Source organism: Bombus vosnesenskii, unplaced genomic scaffold (genome assembly GCF_011952255.1).
Source record: "Bombus vosnesenskii isolate JDL3184/JDL3185 unplaced genomic scaffold, Bvos_JDL3184-5_v1.1 scf7180000013299, whole genome shotgun sequence".
Taxonomy (NCBI): Eukaryota; Metazoa; Arthropoda; class Insecta; order Hymenoptera; family Apidae; genus Bombus; species Bombus vosnesenskii.
Window position 1 is genome coordinate 515288 of NW_022882949.1, and position 15832 is coordinate 531119.

Below are 15832 nucleotides of genomic sequence, written 5' to 3' on the forward strand. Positions count from 1 at the left end.
GACCCATCTCCATCACGATAATAGTATATACGATTAATAAATGATTAATCTATAGTATCAATACCATTAAACATTATTATTTATCACACATATTAGTAATAATAATATTGTCATTATATATGTCGTTAGTTTTTGAAAACACGGTGTAGGGAATTTTGTATACACAATGTATCTACATTTCCTCATGAAAAAGCAATATGGCCGCTATTTGAATAACCTATAGCCCTATAGCTCACCTCAAAGTGTACTCTACGTATACTCAAGTGTGTCTTAACGCGATGTGTATTCTTTTACGCGTTTTCCATAGAATATTGTGGCGCCAATGTGGGTACACAAGTATCTACACTCGATTGTTTCTCTCGAATATTTTCTTTCGAAAAGAGAAAGCTGACCCTTTCGAAAAGAGTTCTCAACTCCCGTCGTTACCTTATACCTTTCTGGGTTACCGGATCCGTGAATGAGAAAGACGATATCGATGCAAAAACTTCGACAACGCAAGATAGTGGCTAACCTCGAAATTGTCGTTCACAAAATCCAACAACTTTTTGATAATCGATCGATATTGCGAGAAGATTTAAGAATTAAAACAAAATCAATGGTTTGAAAACAAAAATTAATTTATAACAATATACTAGGTTGTTTGGAAAGCTCATAGAACAAAATTAGAAATTTATTAATTAATCTGTACTCTGTTTTACGGCGACTTGTATCTCTTTCAAATGGCTTTTGCAATGAGACTTTTGAAGGTGAATATTTAAGCTGGCAATAAGATCATTTCAACATTTTTGACATATTCTTAAATAATACAGTATTGATGATTTTTATTGAAATTTTCCAATTTTGAAAAGACTACGAATTTCTCGAGCAATTCAATATAATATACGATATCTAACTACGTAATATGTATAACTTCAGACTTAATTATACATTAAGATACATTGATAAGAGCAGACACTATACATAAATTGAATTTAGAATAATTAAATGTTAAATATTATTTGATAATAGTATAATAATAATAGTGATTTTTATATAGGTACATATATGATGAAACCGACGAAAGAATGTGCTTAGTCTTTGTGTTTCGACGTATGTACATATCTTATGACCTAGGGTGAGAACCTTGGGTACTACGCGTTTTCTTCGTACTGATGTGTCGTGCAATACGAAGACAGAATGTGTACAACGCGCTAGTGTGAACAAGAGAGACGAAAAGAGATGAAAAGTAGAAGCTAGAAAGAGAGCAATGGCAAAAGTAACTAAAAGATGAAAGAAGACAAGGAAAAAAAAAACATGGGACCGGTGCATGTTCTCTACGCATGCCACGTGTTTTACCACCTGCCTCGACTAGACGTTCGATAATGGAAAAAATATACACGCGGATCATTTAAATACTCGGCTACTGGGAGCATGTTTCCTGAGAACAATAAAGTCTCGCTGTAATACGAACTACACACGTATCGAATGTCGTAAAGTACTTGTTCGAACAATTTACGACGTCCTCTATTAGTAATGAACAAGCGATTGATTTTTATACAAATTCATATTTTTATGGATACAATTAAAAGAGTACGACTTAAGCAGAAATTCGTTTTATCTATATTTTATCTAATATTATAAAGAGTGCTATATATTTGATATTTTCTATGTTTCTACATATCATATAAATTCTATAGATTTCTATATTTTTAAACTTCGTATAATTGTATAAAAATCCGCGGTCGGCTAATAAGTGATAAATTGATTAAATTATATAATTCCTTAATATTTATTTCAAAATATAATATTTCGTACTCCTCTTGCAATCGAATATTATTTGAATATAAAGAATATTGTAACAAAACAAAAATGTCACTGAACCTATGTTGTTACGAAAATAACTTTTTTGCAAGAATTCGTAACTCTAGCGGTCAAGAATTTGTTTCTTCGCTCTCGGGGTTAACTACCTCGGAAGAAAACAAAGTTAATAACACATACTTAAATAGGGATGTATTTCTAATCGATTGATAATCACTCAGGAGCTTGATGTCAGCAAATATGACAGGACCTAGATACAAGTAATATAATAATTTAATTTAATTTAATTTATTAAACGAGTTAAATACCCATTTTTCTATATAGAAAATGTAAATGTTGAAAAGGGAAAGAAATAGAAAAAGATAAGAAATATGTTCACACGTTTTACGAGAAAGAGATAGAGACTCACCTCTTTCTGGCAAACCGCATGTCGATCAGTGTTGCATGATTCGCTGCTTGCTGCCCGCTCCAGAAACACAGTTAACGAGACACGATTTATTACGATAAACTTCTGTTAGCCGTCGAACTTGACAACATGGCCGAACTCACCCCTAACCAAACAACTAAGATTCGCAACTTCCAAGGGAGAAAACGTAACGAGGACTACTGTATGTCAAAATGTGAACAATTTTCGTGAACTGAACCGTCAAACGAAAGGACACGACCTATCGGACGTAAGGTTTGATATGCTGCTTTTGTTTACACACAAAACTTGACAGGAGAAACTTAGATCTCACGTTGCTAGATTATGGGTCATTCGACATTCGAACCGACTAGGGTAATTTCTCGCGCGAAAATTAACGGAAAATATGTATGTTAGTGACATCTGTTGAGAGACATGCAAATTACGTTACAAATTTTAGCAACATATATTTTGGAGTTTGTTGATAAAGAAGAATGCGATGTTATCTTTCTTGAGATTGTAATATGTAATATAATTAGATTATTTTATTTGTATCTGTAATAGAAGAAATAGGAGTTAATAATAACGTACAAATTTTAATACACAAATCTTGGAGCTCTTGAGGTCAAATACGACGTTATATTTTTTGTAATCACAGTAAGTAAGTTATTTTATTTGTTTCTGTAATATAAGAAATAAATAAAATAATAGGACATATACGAAATTAGATTTTTTATATTCTATTTTTGCCCTGTTGTCATATTTTTTATGTGTGTTTACGTGTCATATGTATAATTTTTTGTTTTATATTAAATACAGATCTTTACATATAAATTTTTGTTCACAAAATATAAATTATATATTTAATGCTGTAGAATCTGGAGCATTGTTTTCTTGTGATCAAAATATAGTGTAAATAATGAATTATTATAAGTACATTGTAATCACTAAAAATGTCGAATTATGGCCTGTCAAATGGTCATCGGTACGTAATTATTGTACCACAAGTTCCCGCGTAAAATTTATTTGCACGACAAGAGATCCAATACTTAAGTCTTATAAAAACTATACATTATACTATCAAGGATGAAATTCAGGTGTAGAATGATGGACGTAATTGCAATGAGAGATTTCACCAGTGAGTTTAAATCATGGAAACTATTTCTAACCTTCCAATTGTTGTGTATAATTAAATATCAATAAATATTAGTATATTTACGTTACCCTTATTCTTATGCAATTTTTTGTATACCGGAAGTATTTCAACGTCTACGATTAAATAGCAATACCAATACAAATTTTTATACCGAATGCAACGTAATAAAAATTTATATCGAATTGCAATGTTAACCCCTCTTATTATCAATTAGTTTCATAGAAATACAATAATATTAAAATATAGAATTTTATTTCAGATATCGTTAATGTTATCGCTCGAATAACAAAACAGTGTACCTTGCGGTTAACGTTGGATGAATTATGCTTCAGTGTCACTGATGACCGAGCATCGATGGTTTGGGCTGAACTAAGTCAGACTCATTTTTTTACTGAATACATTATGAATGGCGTCTCTGAAGAACAGAATGAGATTTATTTAGAATTTGATCCCACATTGCTTGCCAGATCCCTAGGATCTTTACGAATGACCGCAAAAAGCGTTAAAATCAAATTAACGAATAAGCGACAACCGTGTCTCACTATAGAAATTGAGTTACCTTCATTAAGCATGGAATCAAGACAATGCTTGCACGATGTACCTGTCAGAGTTATACCACGACGCGAATGGACCGAGCATCAAGCACCAAATATTCCTGAATTTCATGTATAAACAGTTTTTTCTGCCTATTTTATTTATGATACTTACTTCTATACTACAAATTTTTATGTATTTACGAAAAATTTGAATGTGCAAAAATTCATAAAATATTACAAAATATTCAGAATACAGTACCCGTTATACTACTTGATAGGTGGAATAAAGCTCTGCCAAGGTCAACATTTTTTATTTTCTCAAAAATATGAATTTTCATAAAAATTCGCAGTCTAGTTCTTTCTTAATTGTTATTAGTTTTTCATAGTACAGGGAGTATTTGCACTTATTTATAACTTAATATCTTCTTTTCCAATGAAGTGGTTTTTTATCAGATTTGATATTTCATTTTCATAGTATCATATCTCTGTAGCAGTTCAAGTATTACTAAGTGGTACGAAAGTGAACATATCTAGTTAATTAATGTTTAATTACTATAATAAATAGAATCTTCTTGTAACCATTGTACTTTTATTTTTCTATTTTTAATTTTTTCCAGATTTCGGTCGATATGCCTCAACTTAAACACGTAAAACATATTGTAGAAAGGATGAAAAACATGAGTCCACAATTAACGTTAAGCGCCGACAAAACCGGCGTGTTTGTATTGAAAATCGACACGGACAGCGCCACAGTGTCTACACATTTCCAAAAGTTGCAAGTTTGGAATTGTAGTCAACAAAGTCAAGAAGACAAAATATCGGCTACTATAGATATTAAGAAGTTTTTCATGTTCCTAGCTTGGGACATAACACATCCCGATGGCGTGAAATGTAACATACTGCAAGACAAGATGGTTAACTTATTTCTGCATGTAGCAGATTATGTTAAAATACAGTATTTCTTACCCTCGGTATCTATTTGAATCGCATTAATTTTAACAAACTGTTTTCATACAATATAAATTCTTTATTTTTTATACACCCTTGAGTTTTTTTTACGCATAAAGGCAATTGATACAAAATGAACTTTCAACTATTAACATTAATTATATGCTAAATTGAAGTTTCGTTCGTTCTCTTGTCTGAAATTTTGATGCATCTGATCGATCTGCTGAATCTTTTGATTCAGCAAAGTTGTTTGCTGATCTAACCACTGTAAACTGTTCATATGAGCATTCAATATTTTGCCAATTTGGACAATAGGGTCGCTGGAATCTTGCGTGCGATTGGCCTGATTTAAATGTTCGATGATTTCCTTCAAATCTTCTGACATTCGTTTTAATTGAGTATCAAGATCTTCCGCTAAACGATATGTGTATTCTCTTTCTGGATCAGATACTGAAAGAGATGCTAATTCCTTTTCTAGTGGTACTAAACAGTCTTGCAACTCTTTCTGCTGACCAACCTGTATTTGTAATTATATATATTTGTAAAATTGTAGTGTTTATATTTTATATGTTATTTAATATATCATAATAATTATCTTACAACATAATCCAATTCATGCTCCAACTGCTGCTGCTCAATTTTGACTCTTTCAACTTCTTGATTCAGTGCTACTATTTTCTCTCCGTTACTTATAAGCAATTTATCCCAAGTGTTAACTTGTTCAGCTTGATTTACAAATACCTTCTCTTGCTCTTCTAGTTCTAAGGTCCATTTATTTATGGATTCTTCAAACGAATTTATAGAAGCAGGTTGAAGTGTACCCGCAGATGAACTGACACTGTTATGTTTCATTTAGTAAATAACAAAATATTATATTAACCTCATATTACAAAATAACAGTAAAAACTAGACATACGTTGTAGTTGTACCCAATGATGCTTGAGTAGATGTGAGGCTTGCTGTGGCTGCAGTCTGATTTAAAGAAAATCCTGCTGTGCTAGTTGAAGTTGTCCCTGTACCGAAAGTAAATCCTGTGGCTGCAGATGTTGTGCCACTTGCACCTAAAGAGAAACCTGTAAGGACAATGAACAATGGTTATTTTCATAAAACAGACTTGGATTATTATAATACATATGTACTATGAAAATTAATAACTAATACCTGTTGCTGTTGTGGTTGTAGCTATAGCAGTAGTTACAACAGGTGTTGCAGAAAGAGTAAACCCAGTTCCTGTTGTTATTGTATTTGGTGTACCAAACGTTAAGCCAGTTCTAGCAGTGGATACAATAGTTTCACCACCACCCAAGGCAAATCCAGCAGTAAGTAGTTTAGATGCAAAAGCTGAGGTCGCTGCTGTTGTTGTTGTCACTGTGGTAGTACCTCCTAAATTAAAGCTTAAAGTATTTCCAGCTGATGCTGGTGTAGAGAATCCTGTGGGAACTGTCGCAGTAGTTGCTGCAGGAGTTATGCCAGTACTTGCAGTTGTACCAGTACTAAATGTTAAACCAGGTGTTTGTGAAGGTACAGTGGTTGTAGGAGCAGCAGTTGGTGTTCCAAAAGTAAAGCCAGGACTTTGAACAGGAGTACCACTTAATCCAGTACCAAATACTCCACTAGATTTAGTTTGCACTGGTGTAGACGTAAGCGAGAATCCCGTTGGTTTTGCTGCATCTCCAGCACCACCGACTCCAAACGTAAAAGCTACAAAAAGAATTAAAATATTGTAGAACAATAAGGTGTAATTATATTTTTTGATTACTACAAAATATTAAATATACTTGTAGTTGGTACAGTGCTTGCAGGAGTAGTAGTACTGGGTTGAGACTTTGGAGTACTGTATGTGAAACTCATTTTTATTTTTTATATTATTATACCTATAAAATAATACATATTTAAAACTTTACTAATTATCGTATAAAAATGCTGAAATTTGTAAGAAAGTTAAGCATTATTCATTATGTATTTTATTTAAAAACTTTATAAACAGTTTTACAGCTAACCTTATTCGTTTTAAACGTCATTGACTTTTAATACGAGCATTTGAGGAATAAACAGTCAATGCTTAAACTAAAAATAATAAATTATTATAAGATACTTATACACTGCGGTTTATACTTTACAATTATCTATTTTAGATCCTTTGTCACAGAACTCTCTTTAAAATTACACTTCGCAGTTTCTAACCAATATAAAGCAAATTCAAGCGAAATTAATCAGATACAGTGCACTCTATCATATTCTAGGTTAATAGATGGCATTGTAGTGATGAGACATTTATTGTGAATATTCTTCCCAACGGACGTTAGTAATAAAAAACATTCAAAAATTAATTTAAAAATTATTACATTAACCATAAAAAATTATTAATATTCTATATACAGTATTATCAGTCAATACAATTTGTAGATTAGAAAATCTTTTTTGATCATAAGAGATTGATACATTTATTATAGTGTACAAAAATGTGAATAAATAGAACAGAGTGTGTGTGAAAACTACTGCACAACCCTTCTATATTCATCAAGAATTTAATCGGTATTACTAGTGAGCTTAACCTCAACTCGCTACATCAACATCTCAATTTTTATTACGTTAATACATAATTGCTATATATTTATTCTGTGTTTAAAGGATTTAATTAAATTGCTACATTAGCATCATATGATAATATCACACATCATGCCTAAATAGAGTGCACGCATTCATATCTAGAGCTAGAGCGTACGTTTCCAGGAACTTTTAGCCGCTTCGTGTGTGAAACATTCTTCTTGTTCAGAGGCAAAGTTTGCTTACGAAAGCCGCGTGTTACGACTTACGACTTACGACCCACGCGATAGTTTACGCTTCATGGCGATTCTGTGTGTTATAGAATCAGTCACTGGTGGACCTAATATTCATCTTTTCTCGGGCTAAACTATCCAGCGTTCTTTACGCAAAGTTTACATACTCCGTGTAAAAAAAGCAGTGTTGTTTATTTATGTAATTTGTGAGAGTATATATCTAAGGCGCGAAAATTGTACCTTGTGTACATCACATATTTCAAACAGGTGTCCAAAACCTAAATTGTACAGATTCGTGTATGTTGTAGAATAAATTAAACACAACCATCGAAACTTATATTGTGTCTTGTATTAACTATTACATCAATTGTACACATATAAGGTGCCTATATAGAACATACACGTATATATAACAGAAGTGTTTTCTAAAGAAAATACGTCGAATTGGTGATTTGTAAACTCGAGGAATAAATGAATATATCGTATTTATATAAGCGTTTTCGAAAGATGAAATTGGTGTGGAATTAGTGATTTGAAAACTGGAGAAATTAACGACTTATTAAAGATTAATTGTTTCCATATATAGATTAACGGATGTATTGTTTTATTAAGAACTTCCGGGACGGTTCTTTAGTTTTCTTTTTTTAGCGAATGATTGGCCCAGTTTCGAAATCGTGGTTAATATAGCGATAACTGACTGAAGATTGCTCGAAATTAAAAAGAACGCGGTTTTACATATGTGATACGGCTATCTTCGCAATTTTTCTTCTTAATGTACTAAAAATATTATATTTTCAAGTAAACGTTTATGGATTTAATCTTTATCGATCGTTACTATTGTTCGATCAAAATGTCGGTAACTATTACGTTATACGTACTTATGTATTTGGCGAATATAATTCACGGTTCCACATTAACTGCACCCCCGCAATCGGCAGTGGTTGTCGCTTTCGAAGATATCTATGACATATCTCTACTAGCCAACACTTTGTCGGATCAAGGGATCGATACAACGTTAATTATACCGGAGTCCAATGAAGACGAAGTTTACGAAACTTTGATCGATGTTGAAGTGCTTACAGTGAAAATAGAAGTTGACAAATCTGCATATTCTACAAAGAAAACGATTCAAGCCTGTGAAGCTTTGTTAAAAGATGAACAAATCGCGAAGAAGATACAGGAAATTCAACCTACCTTCACTGTATTTCCTGCACTTTGGTATAGTTCAATATTGTTATATATATTTACAATTGAAGTGAATTTCATTAATGATGGTACTTTGTATCATTGTCGTGTAGTTTCCGAAAGAATTTTTAAAATTACATTAAAATCATTTTAAATATTTAGTAGCTTCGATTTCGTAGTAGCTTAAAAGTACTAAATATATCGAATTTTTGTAATTTTAGTATATTCCAATTACTTGCATTTTGATATCATTTTCTAATCATTCTAGACATAATTTACTTTCGGTAGTTGCTTTCTAAGTCAAGAATCATAGAAACAATTATTTTTGACTCAAGAAGTTTTAAGTATTCTCTAGTTATCCTTGTCTTTAATTTTAATTTTTGCGATTAGGAATTGCAATTGAAAAAAGTTAATATTTTTCATTTTTCGATTAAAAGTAAAAGAAGTATTAATGATTAAAAATAAAACTGATAATTAAATTATAGATTTCTCTAAGAAAGACTATGAATTACTTTCTAGTTTTAATAATTAAAAATTATATAAATAATAATATAGAAAATTATAATATCGTATATAATAAATTTGTAGGCACGATGGATGTTTGCTTCCATGGGCAAGAGCTATTGAGTCTATTCCAGTGATATGGACGCGCAATCGAGAAGAAGAACTGTATGTTTTCGAATATACTGGTGCCGCCTTATCGGTCCAGAATACAGGAGTTTGGACCAGGTTGTGGATGAGTACTACAAGGAGGTCAATATTCTCCACGGCTCGGGATGAGTACGCGGTGTATGCTCTCCGGATAGTGGGAAAATACTTGCCAGACATCAGTCTCAATTTAGATAATCTATACGCTGATGTTCGCCTTATACTTTGGGACGCTGACGTTATCCTACGCTCGGATTATGCATTACTCACCCAGCTGATAGTGGAAGTGAGATATCAAAAATGTTTACTCCGATTCTGTTTCCTGTTCTCCTAATAAGATATTTTTCAATGTCCAGTACATTTAATCGCGCGTTTCGTTGTTGATGGCTAAAACTGGACTTGGAACAGTTTTAGATATTTGAAAATGAATAAATTTGCAAATTAAAAAATTAGAAAATTAGAAAATTAGAAAGTTAGAGAATTTAAAAAGTAGAACATTTCACATATAAAAGCCATTAATAATTCAGCAATCGCCGATTCTAAAATAACCTTCTCCCTTAACTTACACTATGATATTGAACTTATGCGAGGCTTAATTGATTAGTGCACTCATTTGGAAAATGAACGGTTTAGGTTCGAATCCCAGTTCAGTAACTTGATACCTTTCCTCTTTTTCTTCTTACCACGTAACGTACGCTGTAATTCCCTAATAATACCACGCAATATCCATCTCTGTCTTTGGTGTATAATTAAAAATTATCGAAGAAGAACGTTCCGTTAACAATCTTTATTGTAGATCGGCTGTCATCACTGTAGAGGGGCACATCCATTACAAAGCGATCTACACAAGGCTCTGATCGAGTATCGAGTGGGTACAATTGTGGCTCTTCTGGATGAGAATTATGAGACGTTAATTAGGGAGCTTGCACAGAAATTACCTCAAGGCAGGGAGGGCCAAGCAGTAGTTTGGAAGAACATGAAATGGCAAAATTCAAATAATGCTCTACCAGAAAATCTTTTCGTTCACTCGAGAATTGATCGGCAAGATTTAATAGGTAAAAGATTACATTGAATTATAGTCTCCTCATAGAATCCTAGTAGGTTCCTGATTAAAACTAATTACTTTAACTCTTTCATTTTAAAGAACAATATCATTTAAAAGAGTATACACCAGGATTATTAATTTGACAGAAAAGCACTTACAATATTTAAAGTGCTTAAGATCAGGTGTTAAATTTTGGATATACTATTAGAATCATAGATAAAAGAGCAGGAAAGAAATGAAATTGACTTGTATTATTAGAACCATAAACAAAGCAAAATTTGTTGTTAGTGACCAAAATGACTTATACTCTTCTGCCTGCCTATGAGAGATATTATCTTTTCTTTTCTAACTTTTTTTATCACGTGTAAATTAATTAGGAAATATATTTTAAAATAATTTTGATAATATTATTATCATATTATTGCAGGTTATGGACGTACAAGAGTGGTATTAAGTCACTGTGCAGACACAGAACTCCTCGAAGCTGCTTTCCATGGAACTCCAGTCATATGTTTCCCCAGAAATCCCAACGAATTTAAAAATGCTGCACGAGCGGTTCAGTTAGGCTTTGCACGTTCCGCTGAAGAGATTCATATTTCATCTGGTGAAGAACTAGCTAATACTGTGACTCAGATTCATGAAACCATGGACTATCGCGAGAATGCTAGAAAAGTATCTTTAACCATTCGTGATAGAATAAATCCTGCTGTGGATAGGTTAATCTATTGGTTGCGTTACATGGCAAGGACAAAGGATTGGAATTTAGACTTCCTAACTCCAATCAGTCCAGCGAGGACCTTGAATGAAGATCTCCAATTCTTCCTTGGTCTCTTTGTAGGTATTATAGTTGGAATATTTTCGACAATAGGTTGTATGTTAGCAAGATATTTAGTCATATCTAAAAGAACACAAAGATCAAAGGGAAGATATACACGATAAAAATGTGATTGATCTAAAAGAGGAGAAAAAAAACATGGATTCGATAGGATGGATAATTACGGACACGTTTCGCATATGTATTTATATAAATGCACGTAGAGTACAGGTACATACAAATACAAATGTTACGAGCTAGGGTTTATCTCATTGCTAATGAAGAGATGTAACTATTACGAGAATACTTGATCGATAAGATTGATTGATGATTGATTGCTTGCTTGGAAAAAGCTAGAAAGTATGATGTAGCATATTATCAACGACGAGGAGAGAAAAATAAATTACAATTTGTCAATACTGCGCTCTGTATGTCGTCTCGTTGCACGAGTGCTCGCTCGTGTGCGTTATCGCCTAAATCCTTAGAAACGTACGGACGAATCAGTACTTATAGTTCATTCGATTCTCTTTCTCTCTAGCTCGTTCGCTCTCTCTCTCTCTCTCTCTTTTAAGGCCATGTTCCTCTAATTAGATCAGCTGCCTTTGTTTATGCCGTTCAAACAGAGATTGATTTATTCATGCAACGAATATACAGTGTGTTCCATTCTAAGCATTGATATTTCATATCATTCAAATTATTTCAATGTCGAGATTTACATGAGATTTCAATGTTATCATTGTTTATTTTCACGTCTTCATTTTATTCTGTTTTTGTAATCCATGAAAGATGTACATTGGATTAATCTGTATATTTGAAATCTTGTAAACAAATGAAAAATATGAAAATAGGTTTTCTTCATAATTTTTGTAGAGTAATAGTGAAACATTTTTCACTTGCAACGAATAATTTTCGGAATCGTTCAAAGATATAATCTAAATATAACACCCTGTACATTCGCATATCGTTGCTATCGACACATGTCATCAAACAATTCGTTACCTCATATAGATTTAAGAAAAAAAGATCATCGTCACGTAAGACGGGTGTAAAAAAAACCGATCTTCGTATAAAATATTGGTCATTGTAAAAAGAAGAAAAAAATACAGAGTAAAAAGCTGTACATATATTCAGTATAAAAAATTGTTTTTAGTATAAAAAAGAAGATTAAAAAATTGTCTCGTAAAAGCGAAAAATCATCGAGCAATCGTAATTAAGAGATCGCGACACATGATCAATTCGGACTTCGTAATTGACTAGACTGTGATCCATCTAGATCAGCGTGGCTGAAATGCGACGAAACGGTAGCTTCCACTTCGCGCAATGAGATATTATAGAACGTTACTCCCTATGAAGAAATACAATAAAATATACTGATGGAAGTTGTTTCATGAGGATGAATAAAAAGCAAAGAAACGAAATGAAAGAACAAAGAAAGGAAAAATAAAAGATGAGAGGAGGGAGGCTGCGGAAAACGCAGGAGCGATCACTCTTTTCAAAATGCTCCAGTTTCTCTCTCAATGCAGCATTCAATGAATCTAATTAACATCGATCGTGTTTTCATGCATAGCTGGCAGAAGCGATATAGCGTAATTACAAGTCTATTTCATAGCCCTAACGGCAATCTAAAACATAGATATATTATGTCAACTCAGAATTGCTTCTTCGTTTGTAGCACATTTAAACAAAATTTTGTACATTATACAATTTGAGAAGCAAATTTTAGAATTTCATAATTTACTATCTTTTCACACAGTGCACATTATACTAAAATTGTGAATATACATTCACACATTTAAGTATCAGTTCACGTTTATAACTTGAAGTTCAAGATGCCGCTATGAGACACCTATGATTCTAGATGCGACAATGTCGCCGTTTAATGTTTCAATTTATATAACCTCACTATGTTGCTTCCACCAACAATACATGTTCTGTATGTATATATGCTTATCTATATACAGCGCGGCAGTCGTGGACGTAAAATCTACAAAACGGTAAGGAGACAGTATGTACAGTCATTGGCAGAATTGTTCCCGAATCGAGTGACTCGAGGCGAACTGTCGAGAGCGGATATGTGTTGCTATCGCGGCCTCCTTTTCCTTTATTTGTTCCCTACACTCCTCTCCCGCTCTCTGTACTCTTTTCTCTGATGTAGACTCTCGCTTTCGTAGTCCGCCTCGCTCCTCGTAACTCGCATTGTTCGCCGATACGCGGCCGACATACTGCGAGTAGTGTACAGTGAGTCGTGAAAGTACATATTTAGACGCCTGCAGACGTAAAGCATAACGCGTATGGCTTGCATAAGTTACGCTGGAACTTTTAAAATATGGTTCCAAGAGGCTATATAGCTTGGACAAATTCGGGGGAGCCGCTCAAGATCGTCGCTTCGCCATCCTCACCACTCAATGTTTGGTCACTATATCATTATATCTTTAACATTTTTTTATAATTCGGGCTTTGACATATTTTATTATTGATAATTATAAAATGTTACGTTAAATATGAAAATTATGTTCAAAAGTTATTGGATGCGTTATAGCCAGAACAGTATTTTAAAAGTTTCGGTATAACCTATATAGCGTTTCATTTCCGGCTGCAAAGCGCATAAGCGTATTTTTGCAGCTCACTGTAATTCGCTTCGTATTTAGGTGAAGACAAGGTGGTTCTAGGCGCTAGAGAGCATTGGTATACAATGAGATACCTACACATCGTGGAGGTTTTTACTTCGAATATAAATAAGACTCTCGCGCCATACGCAAATGTGCGAGCACGAACAGAAAATTAGAAAAGAAGAGGAAAACAAAAATATGGAAAGAAAGGTAACAGTTGAAAAATGGAAAGAAAGGAATAGAGGGAAGAATGGTCGTCGAGTGGCCTAATATCTCGCCTATATTACTCTATTTCATCCTCGTGTTCAGATTCTCGCTTATCCGGACACTCGATCTCGTTCACGCGGAAACACTCGCACGCTTCTCTATTATCGTCATGTTCTCACTCTCTCTCCCTCTCGCGTCAGCAAAAATCGTAAATTATTAACATATTGAGTTTCAGCCAAGGATCAGTACGCTGCGAATACGTTTAGCTGCTCTCAATGTCGAATAAAATATTCATCGCTACACAGTAATTTCATCGATTAAAACAAGATCCTTTTCGAAAGGTTCAATTTCGCTCTTCCTACGATCACGTAAATTGTAGTATAAGACGAGAACTATTGCGCGCATGATATATGCTCTTATAGTCGAGCCCAATTCCCGTTACATTTTTAGATATCCGTGGAAATTGGTGAATTGGTAATTTTTCATCGTCGATCCTCAACATGTTAACATTTACATAAATAATGGTGCACCTGAGAGCCAGACTAATATAATAAGCCACGTAACTGTGCAACCGCATAGACACCTTGGACTCATTGTCGCAACGTTAATACTGAGACGACTCCAGTTTTATGACAGGCATCTTTTTTACTCCAAAGTTCTTTCTACAGGATGTTCTATTTTGCTTGGATTATTTTAAATATCTCTATGGTGTTTGATAATATGAAAAATGATGCTTTCTAAAATAACTAAATTTTGTTTATCTTAAGAGATATTTCGGCGATTGTTCAGAATTGTTTTCAATTATTCAATAATTCAGGATTACTCAAAGTTCAGATTTTTTTATATGTTAACACTTCCACAAGTAACTCAATAACAATTCTTTCAATTGAAAGCAATATGACTTTTCGATGGGTGTAATTAATCCGTTTCTATTACCAAAAACAACAGAGATATTAAGGTATCACGTGTATCATTTTGTACATCGTAAACACGTTTAGATACATCCTGACATCTTAACATTCTAACCATCCGGAAACTACATTATATACGCTCAAGGTCGATAGTTGCCGAAGCGCGGTGGACTTACGACACTCTGACTGTCAGGTACAGAATGCACTATAAACGTAACGTGTTACTCTTCGTAGCCTCTCGCGGCGCTTTTCTCTACTCGGCACGCGACTGACTTCCATATCTGGAGCCAAATCGGCCTCGATTGAATTAACTTAAACAAACAAACAAAAAAAAAAAAAAGAAAAAAATACAAACTAAAAGAAACAAATATCAGAAAAAGAAAAAACACGGGGATGGTAGATGCGCGATCTCTACCCTGATTCCATTGCGACCATGAGAACGGGCCATCGTGTATCGAGGGATCGTGGAGAAACTGCCTCGACGCAGAGGGTCGTTAAGCACCTTTCGGTAGGTAGGCCGACCGGAATGCAATTTTTTTTGCTTCTTCTTCTTCTTTTTTCCTTTTCTTATCTTTTCTTTTGTTTACCGCCTAATTGCACACGTGCTCTTCCCGTTTGTGCCGACACAGCTCGCACTTCACGTGACAACACCAGACGAATCGACAATTGCATTTCTCGGTCACGTCCCGGACTCTCGTCTGGTATCCCCGACCGCAGCATAGTAATCGACATCCGTCCAAACCAAGGGATGTTCGATTGCATATCCTTCCTCTAGTCCCGGGAATACCGAGCC

General features: G+C 33.8%; 5 protein-coding genes across 9 annotated transcripts in view; 2 read left to right on the top strand and 3 right to left on the bottom strand.

Moving 5' to 3' along the window:
• LOC117233799 (transcriptional activator Myb) overlaps positions 1–2447 on the bottom strand; it is a 41229-nt gene extending 38782 nt beyond the window's left edge. The window contains exon 1 of the mRNA XM_033494389.1: positions 2207–2447. Within this exon, the coding sequence (XP_033350280.1) occupies positions 2207–2226 (20 nt within the window). The 5' untranslated portion in view covers positions 2227–2447. The remainder of the gene's footprint in view (positions 1–2206) is intronic.
• A 690-nt stretch (positions 2448–3137) lies between these two features.
• Positions 3138–4929, top strand: LOC117233806 (checkpoint protein HUS1). 2 transcript variants are annotated; one of them, XM_033494411.1, is made up of 3 exons: positions 3138–3338; positions 3616–4022; positions 4510–4929. In XM_033494411.1, the coding sequence occupies exons 1-3, from the start codon at positions 3287–3289 to the stop codon at positions 4873–4875; spliced, it is 825 nt and encodes a 274-aa protein (XP_033350302.1). In that variant the 5' UTR covers positions 3138–3286; the 3' UTR covers positions 4876–4929. The 2 variants fall into 2 exon arrangements, with proteins under 2 accessions (XP_033350302.1, XP_033350303.1); XM_033494412.1 differs by lacking the exon at positions 3138–3338 and adding an exon at positions 3392–3517.
• LOC117233802 (nuclear pore glycoprotein p62) lies at positions 4461–7749 on the bottom strand. 4 transcript variants are annotated; one of them, XM_033494405.1, is made up of 6 exons: positions 7657–7749; positions 6619–6714; positions 6002–6541; positions 5757–5913; positions 5441–5678; positions 4461–5357 (listed from the first exon to the last, which is right to left on the bottom strand). In XM_033494405.1, exons 2-6 carry the CDS (start codon positions 6689–6691, stop codon positions 4995–4997), a joined length of 1371 nt encoding a protein of 456 aa, XP_033350296.1. In that variant the 5' UTR covers positions 6692–6714; positions 7657–7749; the 3' UTR covers positions 4461–4994. The 4 variants fall into 4 exon arrangements, with proteins under 4 accessions (XP_033350296.1, XP_033350293.1, XP_033350294.1 ...); XM_033494402.1 differs by having other exon boundaries at positions 7566–7729; XM_033494403.1 differs by lacking the exon at positions 7657–7749 and adding an exon at positions 6961–7051.
• A 10-nt stretch (positions 7750–7759) lies between these two features.
• Positions 7760–13024, top strand: LOC117233801 (UDP-glucuronosyltransferase 3A1-like). Its single transcript, XM_033494400.1, has 4 exons — positions 7760–8838; positions 9394–9739; positions 10250–10508; positions 10926–13024. The coding sequence occupies exons 1-4, from the start codon at positions 8429–8431 to the stop codon at positions 11435–11437; spliced, it is 1527 nt and encodes a 508-aa protein (XP_033350291.1). The 5' UTR covers positions 7760–8428; the 3' UTR covers positions 11438–13024.
• Positions 13025–14018: 994 nt separating this feature from the next.
• LOC117233803 (protein Wnt-1-like) overlaps positions 14019–15832 on the bottom strand; it is a 77527-nt gene continuing 75713 nt past the window's right edge. Inside the window, exon 7 of the mRNA XM_033494406.1 lies at positions 14019–15831. Coding sequence (XP_033350297.1) covers positions 15630–15831 — 202 coding nt within the window. The 3' untranslated portion in view covers positions 14019–15629. The remainder of the gene's footprint in view (position 15832) is intronic.

Coding starts and splice junctions, on each gene's coding strand:
- LOC117233806 (XM_033494411.1), top strand. CDS start 3,287: ATGAAATTCAGGTGTAGAATGATGGACGTAATTGCAATGAGAGATTTC. Junction 3,339..3,615: donor TGCAATGAGAGATTTCACCA/GTGAGTTTAAAT, acceptor ATTTTATTTCAG/ATATCGTTAATGTTATCGCT. Junction 4,023..4,509: donor CAAATATTCCTGAATTTCAT/GTATAAACAGTT, acceptor AATTTTTTCCAG/ATTTCGGTCGATATGCCTCA.
- LOC117233802 (XM_033494405.1), bottom strand. CDS start 6,691: ATGAGTTTCACATACAGTACTCCAAAGTCTCAACCCAGTACTACTACT. Junction 6,542..6,618: donor AAGCACTGTACCAACTACAA/GTATATTTAATA, acceptor TTCTTTTTGTAG/CTTTTACGTTTGGAGTCGGT. Junction 5,679..5,756: donor TCATTGGGTACAACTACAAC/GTATGTCTAGTT, acceptor GAAACATAACAG/TGTCAGTTCATCTGCGGGTA.
- LOC117233801 (XM_033494400.1), top strand. CDS start 8,429: ATGGATTTAATCTTTATCGATCGTTACTATTGTTCGATCAAAATGTCG. Junction 8,839..9,393: donor ACTGTATTTCCTGCACTTTG/GTATAGTTCAAT, acceptor ATAAATTTGTAG/GCACGATGGATGTTTGCTTC. Junction 9,740..10,249: donor TCACCCAGCTGATAGTGGAA/GTGAGATATCAA, acceptor TCTTTATTGTAG/ATCGGCTGTCATCACTGTAG.